The sequence below is a fragment of the Ranitomeya variabilis genome, chromosome 1 (genome assembly GCF_051348905.1).
Source record: "Ranitomeya variabilis isolate aRanVar5 chromosome 1, aRanVar5.hap1, whole genome shotgun sequence".
NCBI classification, from domain to species: domain Eukaryota; kingdom Metazoa; phylum Chordata; class Amphibia; order Anura; family Dendrobatidae; genus Ranitomeya; species Ranitomeya variabilis.
The window spans coordinates 119,867,241-119,892,939 of NC_135232.1; the positions used below are offsets into that span (position 1 = coordinate 119,867,241).

The 25,699-nt window shown below is 43.1% G+C and overlaps 1 protein-coding gene across 1 annotated transcript in view; it reads left to right on the forward strand.

The window, feature by feature from the left end:
* The window catches only part of ATG10 (autophagy related 10), a 267,809-nt gene that overhangs the window by 11,905 nt on the left and 230,205 nt on the right, over positions 1-25,699 (forward strand). The window contains exon 2 of the mRNA XM_077288565.1: positions 8,708-8,799. Coding sequence (XP_077144680.1) covers positions 8,748-8,799 — 52 coding nt within the window. The 5' untranslated portion in view covers positions 8,708-8,747. The remainder of the gene's footprint in view (positions 1-8,707; positions 8,800-25,699) is intronic.

The following is a 25,699-nucleotide window of genomic DNA, read 5'->3' on the forward strand; positions in this document are numbered from 1 at the left end:
CTTTAGAAACCAAATAATATTAAAAAAAAAAAAAAAAAAAATAGGCTTTCTATAGCCCACTGAATGAGAGATAGCACACACAGCAGTGGCACACAAGCCCTGACTGAGGCCAATATTTTTCTCCCACTGATTGATGTAGTGTTTTTGTGTTGAGGTAGAATTTAGAACACAAATCACGGAAAAAATAAATAGGCTTTCTATGGCCCACTCAGTGAGAGATGGCACACACAGGGATGGCACTGTAGCAGAAATGCCAATCTTAATCTCCCACAAAAAAAAAAAAAAAAAAAAAACAGGGACTGTCCTACAATTACTATCTCCCTGCAGTAATCTAAGCCAGGTATGGCAGGCAGCAATAGGAGTGGACTGATGCACAAATTAAATAAAAAGTGTGGACAAACAAAAAAGATAGCTGTGCAGAAAGGAAGGAACAAGAGGATATGTGCTTTGAAAAAAGCAGTTGGTTTGCACAGTGGCGTACACACAGCAATACAGCTATCACGGAGCCTTCTAGGGCAGCCCAATGAGCTACAGCGCTGAGGGGAAAAAAAAAAAAAAATAGCTTCCACAGTCCCTGCACACCGAAGGTGGTGTTGGACAGTGGAAATCGCTGCAGCACAAGCGGTTTGGTGGTTAGTGGACCCTGCCTAACGCTCTCCCTGCTTCTGACAAAGCGGCAGCAACCTGTCCCTAAGCTCAGATCAGCAGCAGTAAGATGGCGGTCGGCGGGAACGCCCCTTTATAGCCCCTGTGACGCCGCAGACAGCAAGCCAATCACTGCAATGCCCTTCTCTAAGATGGTGGGGACCAGGATCTATGTCATCACGCTGCCCACACTCTGCGTTCACCTTCATTGGCTGAGAAATGGCGCTTTTCGCGTCATTGAAACGCGACTTTGGTGCGAAAGTCGCGTACCGCATGGCCGACAAGCACAGGGGTCGGATCGGGTTTCATGAGACGCCGACTTAGCCAAAAGTCGGCGACTTTTGAAAATGATCGACCCGTTTCGCTCAACCCTACTAACGGTAATGTTTGAGACTGTGGCTCCAGCTCTCTTCAGGTCATTGACCAGGTCCTCCCGTATAGTTCTGGTCTGATTCCTGAACTTTCTCAGAATCATCCTTACCCCATGAGGCAAGATCTTGCATGGAGCCTCAGACAGACCGATGGAAGATTGACAGTCATCTTATGTTTCTTCCATTTTCTAATAATTGCGCCAATAGTTGTTGCCTTCTCACCAGGCTGTTTGTCTATTGTCCTGTAGCTCATCCCTGCGTTGCGCAGGTCTACAATTTTGCCCCTGGTGTCCTTAGACAACTCTTTTGTCTTGGCCATGGTGGAGAGGTTGGAATGTGATTGATTGAGTGGGCGGACAAAATTGTTATACAGGTAACGAGTTCAAACAGGTACAATTAGTACAAGTAATGAGCGCAAAGTAGGAGAGCTTCTTCAAGAAAAGCTAACAGGTCTGTGAGAGCCAGAATTCTTGCTAGTTTGTAGGTGATCAACTACTTCATTAGTGCAATAAAATGCACTATGTTTATTTAAAAATCATACAATATGATTTTCTGTTTTCTTTATTTTTAGATTCTGTCTCTCATAGTTGAATCATACCTACTATAAAATTAATGACTTCTCCATTCTTTGCAAGCGGGAAAAGCTGGAAAATCATCAGTTTATCAGATACTTATTTTCTCCACTGTATGTGGATCGCCCCCATGTCAGGGCAATGGGGTACTCGGTACCGGGTCCTTCGGTTCGGGGGATGTCACGGTGGCTTGACCCGGTCCGTGGCCCTTAGAGGGGCGTCCAATGAATGGGAGAGTTTGTATAAAGTTTGTGACGCCACCTGTGGTATTCGGTCAGGGTGACCGACGCTGCTTAGGGGTCCGCTGGGGTGATGTGATGGCAGCTAGATGGTATACCTTCCCACAGGTGAAGTGTATCCCCAGGGCTTCCCAGAAGTGTAGATGGTGATGGTGGGTGATGTGAGGCGCAGAGAATAACGAGGACACAAGGTTGCAGTCTCTTTACCTTTTACTGGAGGCTTCAGCATCCACAGTCCAGGGTACAGACCACAGGGTAGGCAGAGTCCAGCCGGTCCAAAGGCAAATCCAGAGTCCCCTTATCCAGGTGGAAATCAGTAGCCTTCCTACTAGCGCCTGTGTGTTGTAGTACCTCCCTGCTGAGCTTCCCGGTAAGGTCCTCACAACCTTTGTAGATGTTCTACATGTTATTTCTTCCTCTCTGTCCCCCAGATGGTATGGATAGGACAAACCCATATGACTGATGGCCTGAGGCTTGTTTATAAGGACCCTAGAGACGCCCCGACCCCCACAAGTTGCCACTGTGTCTTCTTAGGTATTAAGGTCGGGCAGCCAACTTGGAATTGACTGTCCTGCCGGTCTCTGAAGTAAAGCGTAGAGACAATTACTCCCTCGGTGTTCCGGCCACCGGCTACGCGCCTCAGAAGGAGGCAGCCTTTACAGGGCAGAACTCCTCCTTCGTTTCTCACCCTCTACAATACAATTCTCTTCGTGTCCTTTCTTAGGATGCTGCCACACGTGGGGCAGGCGCAGCTCTGTAGCTTTCTGTCCCGCTAGGCCTCTGTCAGGATCCCACCCCTGACAGGGACCCTCTGTCTGCAGCTCAGATGTTCCTCCTTTCCCCCTGTCTGCCTGACAGGTGTTGCCTGGGCAAAGCCCAGTCAGCGTCTCACTAACTTTCTATCCAGCCCACCAGTTTTATCCTTCTGTGAGGAGTGCCCTACTAGATAGGAGCATGGCTTCCCCTGGTGGTCTGGAGTGTGAAGTGTGGTGTATGGTTTGTGATATCTGGTAGGAAGATCTCCTTTATTACCTTCAGACGCAATATCACTCCCCCTGGTGGAGGAATGACATTACTGCAACGACCAGGACTCTGGGGTGCTGCATATGTATGTATGTATGTATGTATATAAATACACACACGCATACACAGGTGCTTCTCACAAAATTAGAATATCATCAAAAAGTTAATTTATTTCAGTTCTTCAAAACAAAAAGTGAAACTTATATCTTATATAGAGTCATTACAGAGTGATCAAAGTGTTTAGTAAATGCACTGAATACTTGGTCGGGGCTCCTTTTGCATCAATTACTGCATCAATGCAGCGTGGCATGGAGGCGATCAGCCTGTGGCACTGCTGAGGTGTTATGGAAGCCCAGGTTGCTTTGATAGCAGCCTTCAGCTCGTCTTCATTGTTGGGGCTGGTGACTCGCATCTTCCTATTGACATTACCCCATAGATTCTCATAGAGTTTGCTGGCCAATCAAGGACAGCGATACTGTTGTTTTTAAACCAGGTATTGGTACTTTTGGCAGTGTGGACAGGTGCCAAGTTCCGCTGGAGAATGAAATATCCATCTCCAAAAAGCTTGTTGGCAGAGGGAAGCATGAAGTGCTCCAAAATTTCCTGGTAGATGGCTGCACTGATTTTGGTCTTGATAAAACACAGTGGACCTACACCAGCAGATGACATGGCTCCCCAAACCATCACTGATTGTGGGAACTTCACACTAGACCTCAAGCAGCTTGGATTGTGGCCTCTCCACTCTTCCTCCAGACTCTGGGACCTTGGTTTCCAAATGAAATGCAACATTTACTTTCATCTGAAAACAACACCTTGGACCACTGAACAACAGTCCAGTTCTTTTTCTCCTTGGCCCAGGTAAGATGCTTCTGGCGGTGTCTATTGGTCATGTGTGGCTTGACACAAGGAATGCGACACTTGTAGCCCATGTCCTGGATACGTCTGTGTGTGGTGGCTCTTAAATCAATGACTCCAGCAGCAGTCCACTCCTTGTTAATCTCCCCCAAACTTTTGATTGTCCTTTTCTTAATTTTTTTAAGGCTGTTGTTATCCCGGTTGCTTGTGCACCTTTTTCTACAACACTTTTTCCTGCCACTCAACTTTCCATTAGTATGATTGGATACAGCAATCTGTGAAACTCCTCAGACTGAAACCTGTCAATCAGTTTTCCAAGCGATGCTACAGATCGCTTGGAAAACGCTAGCATTCTGTAAGCTATTTACTCTTGTAAAACGCTAGTGTTTAGCGGGAAAACGCATGCCAATTCAGCATGCGTTTTTCCCGCAGCAGGGAGTTCCGGAATTGCCGCAGAAATTTCTCGCAGCAATTCCGAACGTGTGCACATAGCCTTAATGTTAAAAGAACTTCTAATTCCAAACAGAGTAGGAAATCTGCATATTTACTTCAAATATAAATAGACAATAAATAAAAACATAAGCAATATGTCTTTAACAACAAAAGTGTGTTGGATCTTCATCAAATCTAAGATACAAATTAGAAGCTTCTTTTAACAAGTGCAAAGGATTGTACTATTTCTTGCTGAACAAGATAATATAACGGCCATAAAGGGTGATCGAGGAAGTAGACGGCTTCAGTCTTTATATTGCTAATGCTTGTGTGCATAGCTTACAAGGCTTATTTTTTGCACCAACAAATAATAAATTATTAAGTCTTTGATAATCTGTCCTTAGGGTACGTCATCAATATCAGATTACTAAATATTTAACACCCAGCACCCCAGGCCTTGGAAGTTAACCGTACATGAAGCCAGATCAGCACAGTTCTATATACTGTCTAGTGGTCATTCTCAGGTACTGCATCTCAGCTAGGGTTGTCAGACCCCCATCAATGTGATATTGATGGCCCATCTTAGGCTAGGATCACATGACCGTATTTTCTCTCATCCAAGAAAACCGTTCCGATTATGCTAATGACACTCTGATCACAATCTGATCAGATTTTGATCATAGTGTGATCATAGTGTGATCCGATTCTCTTGCATGAGGAAAAGATGAAACAAATAATGCTCCATCTTCTGCATTCTGTCAATTGTGAAAATCGAAGCACACTCGGATGTCATCCGAGTGCAGTCTGATTTTTTCCGACAGACTCGATGACTTGCATTGCAGAGGGTGATCCAAATATTGGATGGCAATTGTGCATGCTGCAATTTTTGTTTCCACAGACAGAAACCAGACACGATCACAGCCCCATAGCATAACATTAGTCCGAGTGCAGTCCAATGTTTTGTCAGATTGTTTTCGGACCGAAAATAATGTCGTCTGCACCAGCACTAAAGATAGCCATCCATATCGAAGTCCTAAACAAACCTTTAATCTTTTTAATCTTTAGAAAAAAGTGACCAAGCTTTGCATGGATATCCAAATTGTTTTTCGGCATAAAAAAAATTACAACTTTTTGTACTGTGCAATAAAAGGGGAAAAATGCTGCTATTTAAAAAAACAACTGGGGAATAGGAGATATTTATTTTTCACTTAGGGTTCGCTCACATCTGTGTATAAAATCGACCAGTGCAATGTGAGAAAAAAAATAAATCGCATTGCACTAGGCACAATGTTATTCACATAGTCATTGTTCATCAGAGTTTTTCCTCACCTGGAATTGGGATGAGGAAAAAAATTGCAGCGTAAAATGGCCAAGACTCACCAATGGAAGTCAAATAATTTATACAGGTAAAGGACCTTTCTCTGTGTGTATTTTTTGCTTTAAACTCATATGGCTAGAAATGGGGGTGTGTTATAGATGCTTCTTCATTACTAACCTCTGGGCTTGATCTCATCCGATATTACAAAGGTGACACCAACCCCAAAACCATTACCCTGTTTACCAATGCACCAGGGCAAGCTGGAAGAGCCGAGGTTAAGCACCAGAATTGGAGAATCTAATCAATGTGCCAAAAGATATTGGTTGTTCACAGTCAGCTGTGTCTAAACTCTGGACCAAATACAAACAACATGGGAAGGTTGTTAAAGGCAAACATACTGGTAGACCAAGGAAGACATCAAAGCGTCAAGACCGGAAACTTAAAGCAATATGTCTCCAAAACAGGAAATGCACAACAAAACAAATGAGGAACGAATGGGTGGAAACTGGAGTCAACGTCTGTGACCGAACTGTAAGAAACCGCCTAAAGGAAATGGGATTTACATACAGAAAAGCTAAACGGAAGCCATCATTAACACCTAAACAGAAAAAAACAAGGTTACACTGGGCTAAGGAAAAGCAATTGTGGACTGTGGATGACTGGATGAAAGTCGTATTCAGAGATGATTCATGAATCTGCATTGGGCAAGGTGATGATGCTGGAACTTTTGTTTGGTGCCGTTCCAATGAGATTTATAAAGATGACTACCTGAAGAGAACATGCAAATTTCCACAGTCATTGATGATATGGGGCTGCATGTAAGGTAAAGGCACTGGGGAGATGGCGGTCATTACATCTTCAATAAATGCACAAGTTTATGTTGATATTTTGGACACTTTTCTTATCCCATCAATTGAATTGATGTTTGGGGATGATGAAATTATTTTTGAAGATAATAATGCATCCTGCCATAGAGCAGAAACTTTGAAAACATTCCTTAGCAAAAGACACATAAGGTCAATGTCATGGCCTGCAAATAGTCCGGATCTCAATCTAATTGAAAATCTTTGGTGGAAGTTGAAGAAAATGGTCCATGACAAAGCTCCAACCTGCAAAGCTGATCTGGCAACAGCAATCAGAGAAAGTTGGAGCCAGATTGATGAAGACTAGAGTACTGTTTGACACTCATTGTCTATGCCTCAGAGACTGCAAGCTGTTATAAAAGCCAGCGGTGGTGCAACAAAATACTAGTGATGTGTTGGAGTGTTTTTTTGTTTATTTATTTTTCATGATTCCAGAATTTTTTCCTCAGAATTGAGTGACTCCATATTTTTTCCCCTATGCTTGGTTAAAAAAAGTAACCATTACTGACTACCACATTTTTTGTTCTTGATTTCTGTTAGTGTTTCTTAAAGCCAGAAAGTTGCCATTTGAAATGACTTTAGTTTTGTGCCATGTCTGTGATCTGCTTTTTTTCTACAAAATTAAACAACTGAATGAACATCCTCCAAGGCCGGTGATTCCATAATTTTTGCCAGGGGTTGTATTAGTATCAGCCCGCAGCTGTCTACTTAGCCTTTGCTGGTTATTAAAAATAGGGGAGACCCCACGTCATTATTTTTTTGGGGGGGTTCCCCCTTTTTAATAACCAACAAATGCTAAGTAGACAGCTGAGAGCTGATATTAATAGCCTGGGAACTCCATTTTATTGCCCCCTTTCCAGACTATTAAGACCAGTTCTCAGCTTTCGGCTTTCCTTCAGCTGGTTAATAAAAATAAGGGGGACCCCATGCGATTTTTTTCATTTATGTATTTATTAGCAAAATACAATTACAGAAAACTACACCATCAAACACTGATTATATATCTCATTGACATATTTATATATCTGTATATACGATTGTTTTATTAGGTAGAAAACTAGCTTGAAATGACAGAGAATTACTGTATGTAAAAGCTGATAGTAAAAACGCATTGTATACGGATTACATACACATGTCATACGGATGCTAGGTGAGAAAAAAATGCTTTACACTCTCCTGACACTCTCCAACTTTTCTGGACGAGAATCTCAGCTATTTTATTTACCCAGATGTGAGCGCACCCTTATTACGAGGCCGAATCCAGTCAGACTAGATAAGGATCCCCAGAAGATAGATATGCTTGTTCATAGGGCGTTTACTCTGAGGGTATGTGCACACGTTGCGGATTGGCCGCTGCGGGTCCGCAGCAGTTTTCCATGCGGTTTACAGCACCATGTAAACCTATGGAAAACCAAATCTGCAGTGCCCATGCTGCGGAAAATTCCGCTTTGAAATGCTGTGGTTTATTTCCGCAGCATGTCAATTCTTTGTGCGGATTCCGCAGTGTTTAACACCTGTTCCATAATAGGATTCCACATGTGTAAAAACACAAGCAAAATCCGCACAAAAAGCGCAGGAAATCCGTGGTAAATCCGCGGGTAATCCACAGGTAAAACGCACTGCGTTTTACCTGCGGTTGTTTCAAAAACTGAGCTGAAAAATCCAAACAGAAATCCGCAACATGGGCACATACCCTTACTGCTAACAAAGGTTAATTAATGCTTTTTGTAAATAAGTATGTGCTGGCTTTATTTACTTACTTGAGCCAAATAAAAGCATAAGTTATTTTCTAAAGAGGAATTACATACACCTAAACATGGTTACTGCTGCTGTGCTAACAGAGAACTGGTTCCAGTGAGAGCGCAGGGACTGCAGAGCAGCTTATGTAACAGAGGAAAAGCGTGCACTGAATTTTTATAAAACATCTTTGAAATGCAAAAGACAGAAAAGCTGGCTTTATAATGGGGAATAACAATCGAGCAGGCTATATTAATAGCCATTAACTGCTCGCAGCTCATCAAGTATAGTAAAAATAGTTGCAAGATCATCAGCTTATTATCTGTTTATTTATCTCAATATGGTAGGTGTTTTTTATTTTTAGGGCATCCATATATTTCTACAGTCCTCTAATCAAATGAAACATCATCAGTGATGTTATTGCCATTGTGACAATATAAATAGAGTGGGGCACATTCCAGATTTAGAGAATGTGCTGAGAAACCTTCGCATCATATTCATGTCATTTCCAAAGAAATATTTCTGACGGCAGGAAAACTGCTCGGCACAAAAGCTCATTTTCCTTTTATTTTATGTTTGTTTCTTTGTCATGGATCATGTGTTTTGTACCAGTTTGTGAAATAAAATTCTGCCTTTACAATTTTGGTTACAGGGATGGCTGGACCTAAGCAGACTTGGTATAATGAAGTACCATGCTTAGAAGAAAAGGCAAGCGATACGTCCTGTTAATTCACCTTCTTCAAGGTGAGGATTTTGATAATGAATGAGAACCAGCAGATTGTATGCTGTTGTAGGCGTTAGTAACTAGCACAAGTATTATCTTTGCAGCTTTCTTGAATGTGTCACTTTTTATAATAAACTGTTCCCAAGTCAAAGCAATTTTATCAATGATCTGAATAAATGAGAAGCTAAATTTCCGCAATATAAAAAGGTTTTTGGTGATGTTGGATCATGAAAGGAATATAACAGTGTGCTAGGTTGCTGTGTGATCAATTCATCTCACCCATAATAAGTATGGATGGCCCCAGGGGGATCATCATTTACATCTGAAGCATGAAATACCCCACAGAGCAATGTATAATGTCAGGTGAGTACTTAGAAATCATGGTGCTCCATAGCAGAGGTTCTAATTGCCCCTCGACCCCTCTAAAAAAAAAATGTTTGTTGGGTCACAGAAGAGTATATCTTGCAACTCTGCAGCTGTTACAAAGCAATTGTAGATGTATGGCCGCCGACACCCCTGCCTAGTGTCCCTCCCCCCTCCTTGCAGGGACGCCAACATACTCACTGCCCCGCGAAGTGTTTTTCCGGCGTGCTCCGGCTTCCTACTCTGGCGCATGCTGCAGCTCCCAGCAGTGCGCCTACTGCGCATGCTCTCCTGCTCTTAAAGGGGCAGCGCACGCATATTACTAAATGTCCTCAGCCTGTTGCTGAGAGGCATTTAGCTCAATGTGCGCTAAATTATAAATATGTTTCACACAGTGTAATGCAAACAAGGTAGAGAGCAAAATACAGTGAGGGGCGGACATACTGCCAGTGAAGTCAGTGGAGCTGAATCAGAGCCCACGAATAAAGGAGGACCCGTGTAGGGGTGGCTTATAATGAGGGCTCCGGGAACCCATTGCTAAATTGCCCTCATCAACAGCAAAGCACCGGGCAGGCAGTGTTCCTGCAGCACAACTACCTACATTAGGAGATGTGTTGCTATTCATATTTCATATACTTCACATTGACATGCTTTAGCACTACAGAGTGCAACTTTTTTTTTTATTATTATTTATTGTATATGGAGGTAACAGCTCCTAGTTGGCACCTGTTCACATTAGCTTGGAAGTGCCAGTCATTCTTTTTGTCATTGTATATTAGCTTTCTAACCGAGCACTCCGCCCTTCAGCATGTGGTGGATTTTATTTGCAGCAAGGTCCTACCTGCCCATAATATCAGACTTGGAAGAGAGGTATTCACATCTACCCAGGAATTCAGACATAAGGGCTCATTTCCACATGCGAGAAACACGTCCATGTCTCGCATGTGGAAACCAAGCTGTGGTGCCGGCACTCCAGAGCGGAGCGTGCGGCCGCATAGGAACACATGGAGCCGCATGCTCCGCTCCAAAGTGCCGGCGCCACAGCTTGGTTTCCACATGCGAGACACGGACGTGTTTCTCGCATGTGGAAATGAGCCCTAAGTCTTAGGGCTCATACTCACTTGCGAGAAACTCGGATGAGTCTCGCACGGCAATACCCAGCACTGCACCTGGCACAGAGGAACGGAGCGTGTGGCTGCATGTATTCCTATGCGGCCGCACGCTCCGATCTGAGTGCCGGCAGCAGCGTCGGGTATTAACATGCGAGACTCATCCGAGTTTCTCGCAAGTGAGTATGAGCCCTTAGAGAGGTATTCACATTAGACACGTAGGACAAATCAGTTTTGAGACCACCTTGTCGTTGGTTCATGGGCATGCATTAATTGGCCAAATTATGTGTTTAGTGTCTCAGTTTTATTTTTTAGTATCCAGAATCAGTATTACTATTCATATTTCATACATTTCACATTGACATGCTTTAGCACTTCAGAGTGCAACTTTTTTATTTATTGTATATGAAGGTAGCTGCTCCTAGTTGGCACCTGCTCACATTAGCTTGCAAGTGCCAGTCAGTCTTTTTGTCATTCTACATTAGAAGATGGCAGTGAAGTTGCAGGAAACCATTCTCAGTTTCCTGCTCAGCACTTTCTATATGATGAAGGTGCGCAAGGCGTGATAATGAGGAAGGAAGCAATGCCATGGGGGATAATCAGGAGAGGTAAATTATTATTATTATTTTTTTTTTACACAGTATGCAGAAAGAGCATGATGAGGGAAAATGGGGGATAGGCCACTATCAATGACTTAGAATAAATTGGGGGGTGGCAGAGGACACTATCAAAGAGTTTTCTCCCTCCCCTTAATTTAATTCATTCTAAATCCATGACGGCATCTTCCCACTCCCCAATTCAACATATGAGTTGCCTGCCAGGGCCGTGGGGTACCCGGTACCGGGTCCGGGGTTCACAGGGGGATGTCACGAAGGCAACGTGGCCTGTGGCCCTGGGCGCCCATGTAAAAGGGAGATTGAATAAAGTTTATGTTTGTGACGCCACCTGTGGTATTCGGTCAGTGGGGACCAACGCTGCTTTAAGGGGTCCTCTGGGGTGATGTTATGGCAGCTAGATGGTATAACTTCCCTCAGGTGAAGTATATCCCCAGGGCTCCCGGGGTTTAGATAGAAGATGGTGAATGGTGCAGTAAAGAATGATGACACAGGTTTGCAGTCTCTTTACCTGGTTTACTGAAGACTTCAGGCAACCGCAGTCCAGGGTACCAGATCACAGGACAGGCAGGGTCCAGCCGGCTTGGAAGCGAATCCAGAGTTCCCCTTTACCAGGTGGAGTTAAAAGCCTTCCTCTAGTGCGGTGGTGTTGTAGTTCCTTACTGCCTATGGCTTCTGATAAGGTCCTCACAGTTCTCTCTGTCCCCCATATAGGATAGGACACAAACCCGTATGGCAGGTGACTCGAGCCTTTTTACAGGATCTCTATCATGACCCGGGCTCTATGCGTCACTGTGCCTCCTGGGTATTGAGGCGGACAGGTAACTTGCAGTTTAGCTGCCCTGCCGGTCTCTGCTGCAAGTCTTAGAGTCCCATACAACCTCAGTGTTCTGGCTACCGGTTATCTGCGCTTCAGAGGGAGGCAGCTTGTTCGCAGCTGGTCTCCCCTGATATCACTCTCCTGTGCTTCGCTTGCCTTCACGCTCACTGAACGATGTTCTTTCTTTCTGTCTCTTTCTCCAGGGGCTGTAGTACTTCAGACTACAGTGTCCCTTCAGACCTTCTGACACTCTATGTCGGTCTGCCCTCTCCTCTGTCTCTCTCTCTGACAGGAACTAACTGACTTTCCCTCCAAACCACAATATATATAGGGGAGTCACCTAGGAATAGGATCAAAAGCTCCCCCTTGTGGACTGGAGTGTGAACATACTGTGTGCATTGTGATTACCTGATAGAGAGATATCCTTCATCGCCTCCAAGCGTAACATCACTCTCCCCGTGAGGAAAGCAATGTCACTGTGATGACCAGGACCCTGGGGCGCCACACATACAGTACATTCCTAAATAGCATTCTAGCTCACCCCTAATTCATTATAAGTCCCTGATAGTGCAGCGCCCAGAGGGGGAACCAGATGTTATAAGTGCCAGGGATGGCCAATAATAAAGAAATTAGGAATGTCACAGACAGTGTTGTGGTGTGCTAGCCCTGTTCCCTCCCACTGAGTCCTTACATCCTCTTAGGCTATTTGTACACGTTGCGGATTCGTGTGTATTTTTCCGCACCGTTTTTGAAAAATCCGCAGGTAAAATGCACTGCGTTTTACCTGCGGATTACCTGCAGATTTCCTGCGTTTTTTGTGCGGATTTCACCTGCGGTTTTACACCTGCGGATTCCTATTGAGGAGCAGGTGTAAAACGCTGCAGAATCCGCACAAAGAATTGACAAGCTGCGGAAAATACAACGCAGCGTTTCCGCGCCGTTATTTCCGCCCCATGGACACAGCGAATTTGGTTTTCCATAGGTGTACATGGTACTGTAAACCTGATGAAAAACTGCTGCGAATCCGCAGCGGCCAATCCGCAGGCAAATCCGCAACGTGTGCACATACCCTAAGTGTGTGCGCAGTTTCAAGGATGAATGCTGACAAGGGTATTACAGTAATCAAAAGTGAGTCTTTACTGTATTCACTTTACAATACATAGTTCATAGCGATGGTATCACAGTCCTTCATACAAGCTTGAAATTTTAGGTGGAAATAGAGATGGTCACTGTGATGTTTAAGATGGAATCTTCCCAGTTAATGGCTTAACAGCCAATACGTCTTTTAACTGACCTGCGATAGAAGAGAATAGCCTCCCCATACAGGTGACAATCCAGCAGTTGTCGGCTGTACACTATAGCTGACAACTTGCTGCATTAGCCATGATCAGTGTTTGCACCGTCCAAACCTGTTTAACCCCTTAGATGCTGCTGTCAATAGTGACTACATTATTATAAATGGTTAGCAGAGTGTGCCTTCTCCCTTATTATCCCCATCAGAACCCTCAGATGATGATTTTGTGGTCCTGATGCTTGTTATGGCAATTCATGACCAAATAGCGGCCTTGGAGTCTGTCGGCTGTAGTAATCTGTTCAGAAGTTAGAGGCATTTAGGTGGTAAAAATACACATTGTCATTTCTGTCATGTCACTTTGCATTAATTCCTGAAAATCACCTGAATGGTTAGTAAACTACCTGACAGCAGTTTTCAATATGTCAGAGGGTGCTGTTTTTAAAATGGTGTAACTTTTGGGGGTTTCCCAATATATAGGACCCCTAAAGACACTTCAAACATGGATAAGTCCCTAAAAAAATACATTTTGTAAATTTCATGGGCGAAATGAAAAATCGCTGCTACATTTTTAAACCTTCTAAAATGCAAACAAAATAAAAGAACATTTTACAAATGGTGCTGATGTAAAGCAGACACGAGGGAAATGTTATTTATTAATGTTTTGCTGTGGTATGACCATCTGGATTAAAGGGATAATCATTCAAAGTTTGAAAACTGCTATTCTTTAACATTTTTCTCAAATTTCTGATCTTTTTTTATAAGTAAACACAAAACATATCGACCTAAATTTACCATTATCATAAAGCATAATGTGTCACAAAAAAACATTCTCAAAATCACAGGGATTTGTTGAAGCGTTCCAGAGTTATTACCACATAAAGTGACACTGGTCAGATTTCAAAAATTTGGCTCCGTCACTAAGGGGTTAAATAAAGTGATCTGCTACCGGTTATGTACCAGGTTACTATCTTAATTCACACAGCCCTTCAGATATATTACTACCAAGGATGGGCCTACACAGTTTGGTTCACTGTGGAAATAGTGTTCACTGCTTAATCACGATTAAGACCTGATACTGTTCCCTGTCGCAGGGCGTACAGTAGAAAATGCAGCAGCACATGAGGCACTCATGCTGGCAGAACCATTAAAGGAGTGGAGTGTAGCAGAAGAGCCCTTTAAGACTGAAATTTAACATGCCCTCCTGGCGTAGGCTGTGGCAGTTTTCTGGCCAATTGAAGATTAAGGGAAGCGGGTCCTAAGCTGAAGGCAGCGCAGCCTAGGAAATCGACCGCTCCTCACAGGAAGGACAGGAACGCCTTCCCGACTCTTCCCTCAGCAGCTTCTAGAGGCTTCCGCAGGAACCCAGGCCGAGAGCGTGTCATGTGACCAAACTCTTGCACCTTTACACTTTGGACAGTAGATGGCAGTATAGAACAATTTATTGAATGAACCACCCAACTCCCGACTACTATATTTTGCAACAGATAGGAGGAGGTACTGGGACAATATAATAGCATCCTCTCCAACCCTCCAATTCAGTATACATCCCTAAGTAGCATTCTAGCTCACCCCTAATTCATTATAAGTACCTATAATACGTTATCACCCACCCCCAATTCATTATAAAGGTATACAGGGACTTGAATGAATAAATTGGGGAGGGGGGAAGAGGAGAGTATGCTGTTAGAGACTTATAATGAATTGGGGGAAGGATACTATACAGGGACTTATAATGAAATGTGGGGTGGGAGAGGACACTGTAAAGTGACTTGTAACATTTTGGGGAGACTCTATTCAGAGAGATTTTTTTGAATTTTAGAAAGGGAAGTCACGTGACAGGGACATAGATTTAATTGGGGGAGATTAAATTATAGTTATTGGCAGCAGAAATTATAGTTGATGAGTTAATGGGCTCACAGTGCTGATATCAATTTATATTTTGAATGGTGCATTTGTATTTCAGGAACGGAGTGTGGGAGATTTTTTATTTAGAAGGGAAATGCATATATACGATATATGTGATCCTTTTTTTCATTCCGCGGTGATCAGTGTGACAAGGCGAGTCGTTTCTGGAAGATGTCGATATGAAAGTCTGACCAGATGAAGACACAATAAAATAGAATTCTATTCAGATGAGATGTCTGCGGCATGTCACTAGGTGTAAATATTTATTCTGCATCTATACTGTATGACTTGCAGAGACATGAAGGGCGTATTACTGTTGTTTGTAAAACAACCTTTCTAAGGGTACCGTCACAGTGCAATTTTGATCGCTACGACGGTACGATTCGTGACGTTCTAGCGATATCGTTACGATATCGCAGTGTCTGACACGCAGCAGCGATCAGGGATCCTGCTGAGAATCGTACGTCGTAGCAGATCGTTTGGAACTTTCTTTCGTCGCTTGATCACCCGCTGACATCGCTGGATCGTTGTGTGTGACAGCGATCCAGCGATGCGTTCGCTGGTAACCAGGGTAAACATCGGGTAACTAAGCGCAGGGCCGTGCTTAGTAACCCAATGTTTACCGTGGTTACCAGCGTAAAAGTTAAAAAAAAAAAAAACCGTACATGCTCACCATCTGATGTCCGTCCGGTCCCTTGCCGTCTGCTTCCCGCTCTGACTGTCTGCCGGCCGGAAAGTGAGAGCAGATCACAGCGGTGACGTCACCGCTGCGCTCTGCTCTCACTGTACGGCCGGATCTGTCAGAGCAGGAAGCGGACGGCAAGGGACCGGACGGACATCAGATGGTGAGCATGTACGGTTTTTTTTTTTTTACTTTTACGCTGGTAACCACGGTAAACATCGGGTTACTAAGCGCGGCCCTGCGCTTAGTAACCCGATGTTTACCCTGGTTACCCGGGGACTTCGGCATCGCTCCAGCACCGTGATTGCAACGTGTGACCGCAGTCTACGACGCTGGAGCGATAATCATACGATCGCTGCGACGTCACGGATCGTGCCGTCGTAGCGATCAAAATTGCACTGTGTGACAGTACCCTTAGGCTACATTCACACATTTGTGTGAAATGTCAGTGTGTTTCCAAATTTTGTTATTGCACGTTACATGGGCCAATAGAGTTTCATAGATCTATTCATATATGAAAATCACGGATTATCCGTGAGGCTCAGAGCATGTCCTATTCTGCTCTGATTTTTTGGGTCAGAATAGGACATACTCAATGGGTCTGTGTGCTGGCTGATATAAAAACCAGGCATCACACTGACGATTTACACAGATGTGTGAATCTAGCCTTATTATGTATAGCACCGTGCCTTAGTATATAGCATACTCACTTATTACATCACTCTGCACACTAGGTAAGGTCTACCTGTCACCAGAGGACCTGCTACGATTCTCGTGTTTGGATGATTAGTTAACATAATTTTTTTGCAGTTATGTCTTATTCCTCTTTCTCCCACACCTCAACATTCCACTGAAGATGCTTCAGGAGGTAGCCAGAAACGTGTCGGACGGTTTTATTTTTGGGGACACAGGTGCAAATATACGCTTGGGTACTACCCTTGGAAAGAGCCACTCATTGGGGCACGACGGAGACCTAGGTTAAACAGGGCATCTGTGCAGGTGTGGCCCCACAAGTGGCTCCATGAATTACAACAACCTGTCTCCTGGATTGGGTGAGACTATTTACTATCGACACGGGTATTAGCATTGCACTGTATAGCTTCTTTGTTTGACATACCTATTTATGTCCTTTGTCCTGTGAACAGGTGGTCTGCATCAGTTCTTGGTCATTATTTTGGGTATATCAACATTCTTAAATGTTACTATTGAAAAAAAAAAATAAATAAAAAAAATAAAAAAATAAAAAAATATATATACAGTGGTGTTCAAAAGTCCTGCATAGACATAGGATAAATTGATTTTTCAAGTTTTAAGCGTTTTCTGTCAAATATCTTCTATGCTAATATGACATATTATATATGGTTTTGTTCAGAATACAATTTTGCATTCTCTCCCTGTAATATTTTTTAGCTTTTGAAGCAGTTTTGCCTGAAATTATTGCAACAAGGCCTAAAAGAAGCCTTTAAAGACAGCCATACAAAGACAAAGGTGAAAACTGTTGGCATTGAAATATTTAAAATGGAGGAAGGAAGAGTGGGAAAAAGTGCTATTTAGTGATAAAAGCACTTTTTGCATTTTAGGAAATGATGGCAAGTCTTATGTGAGAAGGTTCCCACATGAAGAGTACAAGCCAGAGTGTTTGAGCTTCTCTGTGAAACATCCAATAAAAGTAATGGTCTGGGGCTATATGGCAGCCCATGGTGTTGGAAGGCTTCATATTGTGGAGGGTATGGTTAAAGGGCCTCTGTCACCTGAATTTGGAGGGAACAATTTTCAGCCATAGGGGCGGGGTTTTCGGGTGTTTGATTCACCCTTTCCTTACCCGCTGGCTGCATGCTGGCCGCAATATTGGATTGAAGTTCATTCTCTGTCCTCCGTAGTACATGCCTGCACAAGGCAATCTTGCCTTACGCAAAAAAATACATAGCCATCCTTAATAAGAAAATGCTGCCTTCTGCTCAACACCTGTTTTCAGAGGATTACATCTTCCAGGATGATAATGCTCCTTGTCACAGAGCTAAGACAGTAACGGAATGGAAAAAAAGAACAAGGTGGCTACTATTGACTGGCCAGCTCAGTCCCCGGACCTCAATCCAATTGGCACAAGGTATCATTAGAGATATCTAGAAAACAGCCAAGGACCAAGAGTGAGTTGATTAAGGCTCTGATACAGGCCTGGAACCACATCATCACTCGTGAACATCTGCAGATGAAAGCAGGATCACACTGAGCACATATGACAGACATGACAGATTCTGGAGACGCCGTGGAGAGCGATCTGCTGCCTGCAACATCCTTCAGCATGACTGGTTTGACAGTGGGTCAGTAATGGTGTGGGGTGGCACTTCTTTGGAAGGACACACAGATCTCCATGTGCTTGCCAGTGGTAGCCTGACTGCCGTTAGGTACCGAGATGAGATCCTCAAACCCCTTGTGAGACCATATGCTGGTGCGGTTGGCCCTGGGTTCCTCCTAATGCAAGTCAATGCCAGACCTCATGTGGCTGGAGTGCGTCAGCAGTTCCTGCAAGATGAAGGCATTGAAGCTATGGACTGGCCCGCCCGTTTCCCAGACCTGAATCCGATTGAACACATCTGGGACATCATGTCTCGCATCATCCAATAACGCCACGTTGCACCACATACTGTCCAGGAGTTGGGGGATGCTTTAGTCCTGGTCTGGGAGATCAGTCAGGAGACCATCCGCCGCCTCATCATGCCCAGGTGTTGTAGGGAGGTCATACAGGCACGTGGAGGCCAACCATACTACTGAGCATTTCCTTGTCTTGAGGCATTTACACTGAAGTTGGATCAGCCTGTAACTTAATTTTCCACTTTGATTTTGAGCATCATTCCAACTCCAGACCTCTGTGGGATATTAGTTGTGATTTACGTTGATAATTTTTTGGTTTTATTGTTCTCAACACATTGCACTTTGTAATGAATAAAGATTTACAACTGGAATATTTAATTCAGTGATATCTAGAATGTGGGATTTTAGTGTTCCCTTTATTTTTTTGAGCAGTGTATATTAACAATACAATCGCCTAATGCTATTTACTAACTTTATTCTGAGACTTACATCCGGCACTACGGTTTGAGTGTTTATTGCTGTATAATAGAATACTCACTTATTATGTATAGTACTTTGCCTTAGTATATAACATACTCACTTATTATGTATAGCATTTATTACATAGCATCTTCTCTTGTTAAGTACAAAGCCATCGCTTATTACTCAGCATACTCTATAGTTACCGTATATATGATGCTGTCCCTTATTACATATTATCCTCTGTCGCCATGTATAGAACCGTTCCATTATTACACAGTATAATCTCTTGTCATGTATAGCATCGTCCTTTACATGGTATATTTTGCTATTCATAGTGGCCTCCCTTTATTACATAGGGTCCTCTTTTGTTAGGTATAAAATAAAATCACTGCTGATGGAGCAGCATTTGACTAGTAGACCAGCCCATCACCTCCTCCATTAGAAACAAAGCTTTATGATATATCTGTCAGCAAACATTTTGTTATATGTAACAAAAGAGAATGCTATGTAATAAAAAGAGGGTGCCATGAATAAAAAAAAAAAAAAAAAAAACAACAACAAGAGAATACACTACTAGGGTTGAGCGAAACGGGTCGTTCATTTTCATAAGTCGCCGACTTTTGGCAAAGTCGGCGTCTCATGAAACCCGATCCGATCCCAGTGTGTGTCGGCCACGTGGAACGCGAACTTGGCGCCAAAGTCGCGTTTCGAATGACGCCTTCCCCGCCATTTTTTTGAGCCAATTAATTGTGGGCAGCGTGATGACATGAGAGAGAGAGAGAGAGAGAGAGAGAGAGAGAGAGAGAGAGAGAGAGAGAGAGAGAGAGAGAGAGAGAGAGAGAGAGAGAGAGAGAGAGAGAGAGAGAGAGAGAGAGAGAGAGAGAGAGAGAGAGAGAATAAAAAAAATAATTTCATTGACATACATTGGGTTTCGTGTTCCGGGTCCGACTTTACAGTAGAATCGGCCGATTCCATACGATCCGACATCCGAGAAGGTCGGGTTTCACAAAAACCACCTCGATCCTAAAAAAGCTAAGGTCGCTCAACCCTATACACTACGTAAGGGACAGTAATGTACATAACAAGAAAGGATGCTACATATTAAGTGATGAAAGTGATTTAGTGGCCAGTTATGTCTCCTGGTCTGAACCCAAATGAACGCCTATGGGGAATCCTGAAGAGACAAGTTGAGAATTTCTTTCCATCCTGCATCCAGGCTCTAAAAGAGGTTGTTCTTGAAGAATGGAAAAAGATACAAGTAGATGTTGTAATAGGTCATCAGCTTGTTCATTCCTTGCCTAGAAGACTTGGTGCTGTCCTTAACCCCTTCCCGACATGTGCCATATATACTGCTCTGCACGGCGGAAAGATTGTGTGGCCTCACGCTGAGAGCCGCGGCGATCACGTGCAGATGTCAGCTGTGTATGAGAGCTGACACCCCTCAGCAATGCCCACGATCAGTGCTAGCACCGATCGTGGTCATTTAACCCCTCTGATGCTGCTGTCAGTAGTGACAGTGGCATAGAGGAGCATCGCGCAGAGAATCAGTTCCTGCTCGCTTCCGTCAGGACAATGCGATGCAATCGCATTGTCCTGGTGGTCTCCATGGAGACCCCTGAACCCAAGATGGCTGCAGGGTCCTTCCGAGTCCTGCAGTGAAGGTGGCATGCCTCCTTCCCTGCCCCCTTTCCTGCCTGTCAGATCCTGATGTGATACTCTGCAGTGCAGAGTGTCAGATCAGCGATTTGATCTAATACAATAATGTCCCGTCCTGGGACAATGTAAAAAAGTTTTTTAAAAAATTATTTATGAAAAAATATATTTTTTTAAATCTCTAAATAAAGAAAAAAAAAAAATATTTTTCTAATAAATACATTTATTTATGTAAATAATCTACTATATAATTGTCTAAGGGTACTTCTGTCTGTCCTTCTGTCTGTCACCGTTATTCGTTCGCTGATTGGTCTCGGCAGCTGCTTGTCATGGCTGCCGCGACCAATCAGCGACGCGCACAGTCCAGAAAAAAATGGCCGCTTACTCCCCGCACTCACTGCCGGCGCCCGCATACACCGCTCACACAGGGTTAATGCCGGCGGTAACGGACCGCGTTATGCCGCGGGTAACGCACTCCGTTACCGCTGCTATTAACCCTGTGTGTCCCCAACTTTGTACTATTGACGCTGCCTATGCGGCATCAATAGTACAAAATGTAATGTTAAAAATAATAAATAATAAAAAAAAAAACCTGCTATACTCACCCTCCGCCGCCTTTCTCGCTCCTCGCCACGCTCCCCGGACCGCTCCATTACAAGCGTCAGCTTGCGGTGCGGTCCCGTCCCAGGGCTGGTGTGCGGCAAGGACCTGCCGTGACGTCACGGTCATGTGACCGCGACGTCTTCATAGGTCCTGCTCTCACCAGCCCTGGCACTTGCAATGGAACTCGGCTTCAGGAAAATGGCCACCGCGATCTCGATCTGCGCACGCGCAGCATCCAGCGGCCATTTTCCTGAAGCCGACCACTACCATCTGCACAGGATCCCAGGAAGAGAAGAGGCAGGACGCAGAGGAGCAGCGACAAGAATGGTGAGTATGATACACTACAAGGGGCCCTCGGATCGTTAGGTGAGTATGTTTATTTTTTATTTTTTGGCCCTATACGTGCCTCGGTAATATACTACGTCACTGGGCAATATCCTACATGGCTCTGCTGTATACTACAAGGCTGGGCAATATAATACGTGGCTGGGCAATATACTACAAGGCTGGGCAATATACTACAAAGCTGTGCAATATACTATGTGGCTCTGTGCAATATACTACGTAGCTGCGCAATATCCTACGTCGCTGTGCTGTATACTATGTAGCTGGGCAATATACTACGTAAATGGGCAATATACTACGTGGACATGCATACTCTAGAATACCCGATGCGTTAGAATCGGGCCACCATCTAGTAAAACAATAAAAGTACACATATTTGGTATCGCCCCACTCTATGAAACTGTCCCGCAAGTTAACCCCTTCATTAAACACCGTAAAAAAAAAAAAAAATGATACAACAACAATGCTTTATCATCATACCGCCGAACAAAAAGTGCAATAAAACACGATAAAAAAGACGGATGTAAATAAAAATGGTACGGCTGAAAACATCATCTTGTCCCACAAAAAACAAGCCACAATACAGCTCCATCAGCAAAAAAATAAAAAGTTACAGAAGTTCAGAATAAAGCGATGCAAAAATAGTTATTTTTTTCTATAAAATAGTTTTTGTAAACTAAAATGTAAAAGTGTCAAAACAGGACCCTGCCCTTGCGGGCTTACATTCTACAGGATGGTGGGGAAGGAGACAGTAGGTTGGGAGGTTGCAGCAGCTCCAGTGTTGGTGAGGGGATAGCTCCGCTAGTGGTAGGAGGCAGTGGGGTCATTGCAGGCTGTAAGCGTTCTTGAAGAGGTGGATTTTCAGGTTCCATCTTTGTGGGACAAATTTTGGTGCCATTTTTACCCATTTCCCAGTGTGAAAATGTAAATCTTGGGGCTAACACACAATCTTGGTGGTAAAAATGTGAATTATTTTTTCTTCACTGCCGAATGGTATAAAGTCTGTGACACACCTGTGGTGTCAGTATAATCACTGCACCCCTAGATGAATTCATTGAAAGGTTTAATTGGTAAAATGGGGTCACTTATGGGGGGGCTCTAGTCTTCTGGCACCTCAGGGGCTCTGACAATTTAACATGGCACCCTCAAACAAGTGCAGCAAAGTCTGCACTGTAATAATGCGCTACTGCCCTTCTGAGCTTTGCACTATGCCTAAAAGTAGTTTTCGACCACATCTGGGGTATCGGTGAACTCAGGAAAAACTGCACAACAAACTTTGGGGTCCATTTTCTCCTTTTGCCCTTGTGAAAATACAAAATTTGGAGCTAAAAAAAGATTTCTGGGGAAAAATGTGATTTTATTTTCACGGCTTAACGTTATAAACTTCTATAAAGCACCTGGGGGTTCAATATGCTCACCACACATCTAGATAAGTTCCATAAGGGGTCTAGTTTCCAAAATGGTGTCACTTGTGGGTGATTTCCACTGTTTAGGCACATCATGGGTTCTCCAAACATGACATGACTTCCGCTAATTATGCCAGCAAATTTTACGTTCAAAAAGTGAAATGTCGCTACTTCCTTTCTGAGCCATGCCGTGCGCCCAAACAGTAGATTTCTCCCACATATGGGGTATTGGCATGCTCAGGAGAAATTGCACAACAAATTGTATAGTCCTTTTTCTCCTGTGACCCTTGCGAAAGTAAAAAAAAAAATTAGGTTTAAAGGAAAATTTTTGTGAAAGAAAAGTAAGGTTTTTTTTTCCCTTTCACATTCCAAAAACTCCTGTAAAGCACCTGAAGGGTTAATAAGCTTCTTGAATGTGGTTTTGAGTACCTTCAGGGGTTCAGTTTTTAGAATTGTGTCATTTTTGAGTATTTTCTGTCATATAGGCCCCTCAAAGTAATTTCAAATATGAGCTGGTCCCTAAAAAAATGGTTTTGCAAATTTTGTTATAAAAATGAGAAATCGCTGGTCAACTTTTAACCCTCATAACTTCCTAACAAAAAAAACAGTATGTTTCAAAAATTGTGCTGATGTAAAGTAGACATGTGGGAAAATTTTTATTAACTATTTTGTGCGATATGACTCTCTGATTTAAGGGCATAAAAATTAAAAGCTTCAAAATTTCTACATTTTTGCCAAATTTCTCTCTTTTTTTTTTTTTTAACAAATAAACGCAAGTCATATCAAAGAAATTTTACCACTATGATAACGTACAATATGTCATAAGAAAAGAGTCTCAGAGTCAGTGGGATCCATTGAAGCGTTCCAGAGTTATCACCTCATAAAGTGACACTGGTCAGAATTGTAAAAATTGGCCTAATCAGGAAGGTGAAAACAGGCTTCATGGTGAAGGGGTTAAAGATCATGGACGTTGTGCCAAATACTAGATGTAGTAGTTTTTAATATGGGGTGTTTTCATTATTGCATCAACTAATTTGAGCAAAACTGAAAATTTTCTAATGAAAATTACCTTACTTTCATGTTATGAGTTAAAAAAAAGTTATATAAAACTCATTTATGCTGAATACTGTATATATTTGTATGCAATATTTCTCCAACAAATAACTATATACAGTATAGGTTCATTATAGCAAATGACTATATTGTTTAGCCTGTCTTCATGAGGGTGGGAATTTGTGAATCATAGGAAGTGGGTGCTGCTATAACAGTATTGGTGTGTGTGTGTGTGTGTGTGTGTGTGTGTGTGTGTGTGTGTGTGTGTGTGTGTGTGTGTGTGTGTGACAGAGATCACAGCAGGAGCGTGTGTGGAGAGAGCTTTATAAGCTTTATAGAGACCTCAGGAAAAGCAGGAAAGTGGATAAGAGGCAGAGCCTGCAGGGAGCAGCTAGACAGTGTGAGAAACAGCAAAACCGCCAACAAGTCAGGCAAAGAGCAGAAGACACTCGGTTGATTAAAGATATGGACAGCTTTAGGCGCTTTTTATTTTTATTTCAATGAACGTAATTTGGTCTAGAAATCATTTTTGCTATTTGGTTTCATTAAACATTTTGCATCATCTTCCTTTTATTGCCTCTGTGTTGCACTGTCTGTTTCTCGCTTAGGGTGAAGTATCTAAGAATCCGTCAGTCAGCACCTTCTGTACAAATACACTATTTGCACTAAAGAAACCCGTCTCTGTCTGTTCTTTGCCCCACGCTATCAGAATCCTCGAGTTCCTACAATAGTATTACAGGATGGTGTGGTGGATGCCGGCAAATAAATGGAGGACACAGGGTTGTAATGTCTTTACCTGGTTTATTGGTTGAATCAGGCCACAGTCCAGGGTACTAGCAACAGGTGGTGATGTTGTCCGGCCGGCCTGGAGACAATGGTGGATCCCTCTCCCAGGTGAGGTCTGTAAGCCTTCTTGCTCATATGCGAGGTCCTTGCTGCCTGTGGCTCTCTGACAAAGTCCTCTCTCTACTGTCCTAGGACAGTTACCCGTATGGTGGGCAGTGTGAGCCTTTTTATAGGGTCTCTATCATGACCCGGGCTCTTCGTGTACTGCTGCACCTTCAGGTGTGGGTGCGGGCAAATTACATAAAGTCCTTTGCCCTCCGGTTCTGCTGTGCGACCTGGAGTTCAACACAATCTCGGGCTCCCGGTGCCCAGTTTCTGCGCTTCAGCTCAGAGGATACCCGGTCCCAGTTACCCTCTAAGCCCTTTCCTTCTCCTTTGCTCCTTTCCTCAGATGCTCACTACATTCCAACCCTTCAGGTTATCTTCCTTTCCTGGAGCTGCAGCTCATACGTGGCTGCACGGCCCCACTCTCCTCCAACTCCTCTCTCTTTCACTTCTCTGAACTTACGCCTCCTCCAGACCAGAATACATATATCTGGGTAAAAAGTAAATTTAAAGTTCAAATCACACCCTTTTCCCCCCATTGAAAATAAAAATATATAAAAAAATAAAAAACACATATCACCGCTTTCAGAAAAGTCCAATCTATCAAAATATAAAAACAATTAACTCGATTGCTAAACACCATAAACGGAAAAAAATCACAAAAAATAAACACATTACAGGTCTCAGAAAATGGCAACATACCATAATTCCAAACATTCCTTTTATTTGACAACTTCAAATAGTTTTTTACCACTAAAATAATTTAAAAAAAAACTGGACATGTTGGGTATCACCATAATCGTATTGATAAGGAGAATCATATTGCATATACCACATTGCATATACCACAAAATGTACATCGTAAAAACAATTCCTGAAAAACAATGTCAGAATTATGTGGGTGGTTTTTTCACAATTCACTGCACTTGGAAATTTTCCTGTTTTCGAGTACTCTATGTGGTAAAATGAATAATGTCATTCAAAAGCACAACTCGTCCTATAAAAAACAGACCCTCATAGGTCTATGTGGACAGAAAAAAAAAAAGAATTATGGCTCTGGGAAGAAAAAACAGAAACGAAAATAAAGAAAATAGGCTGAGGCATGAAGGGGTTATAATATATGAATAC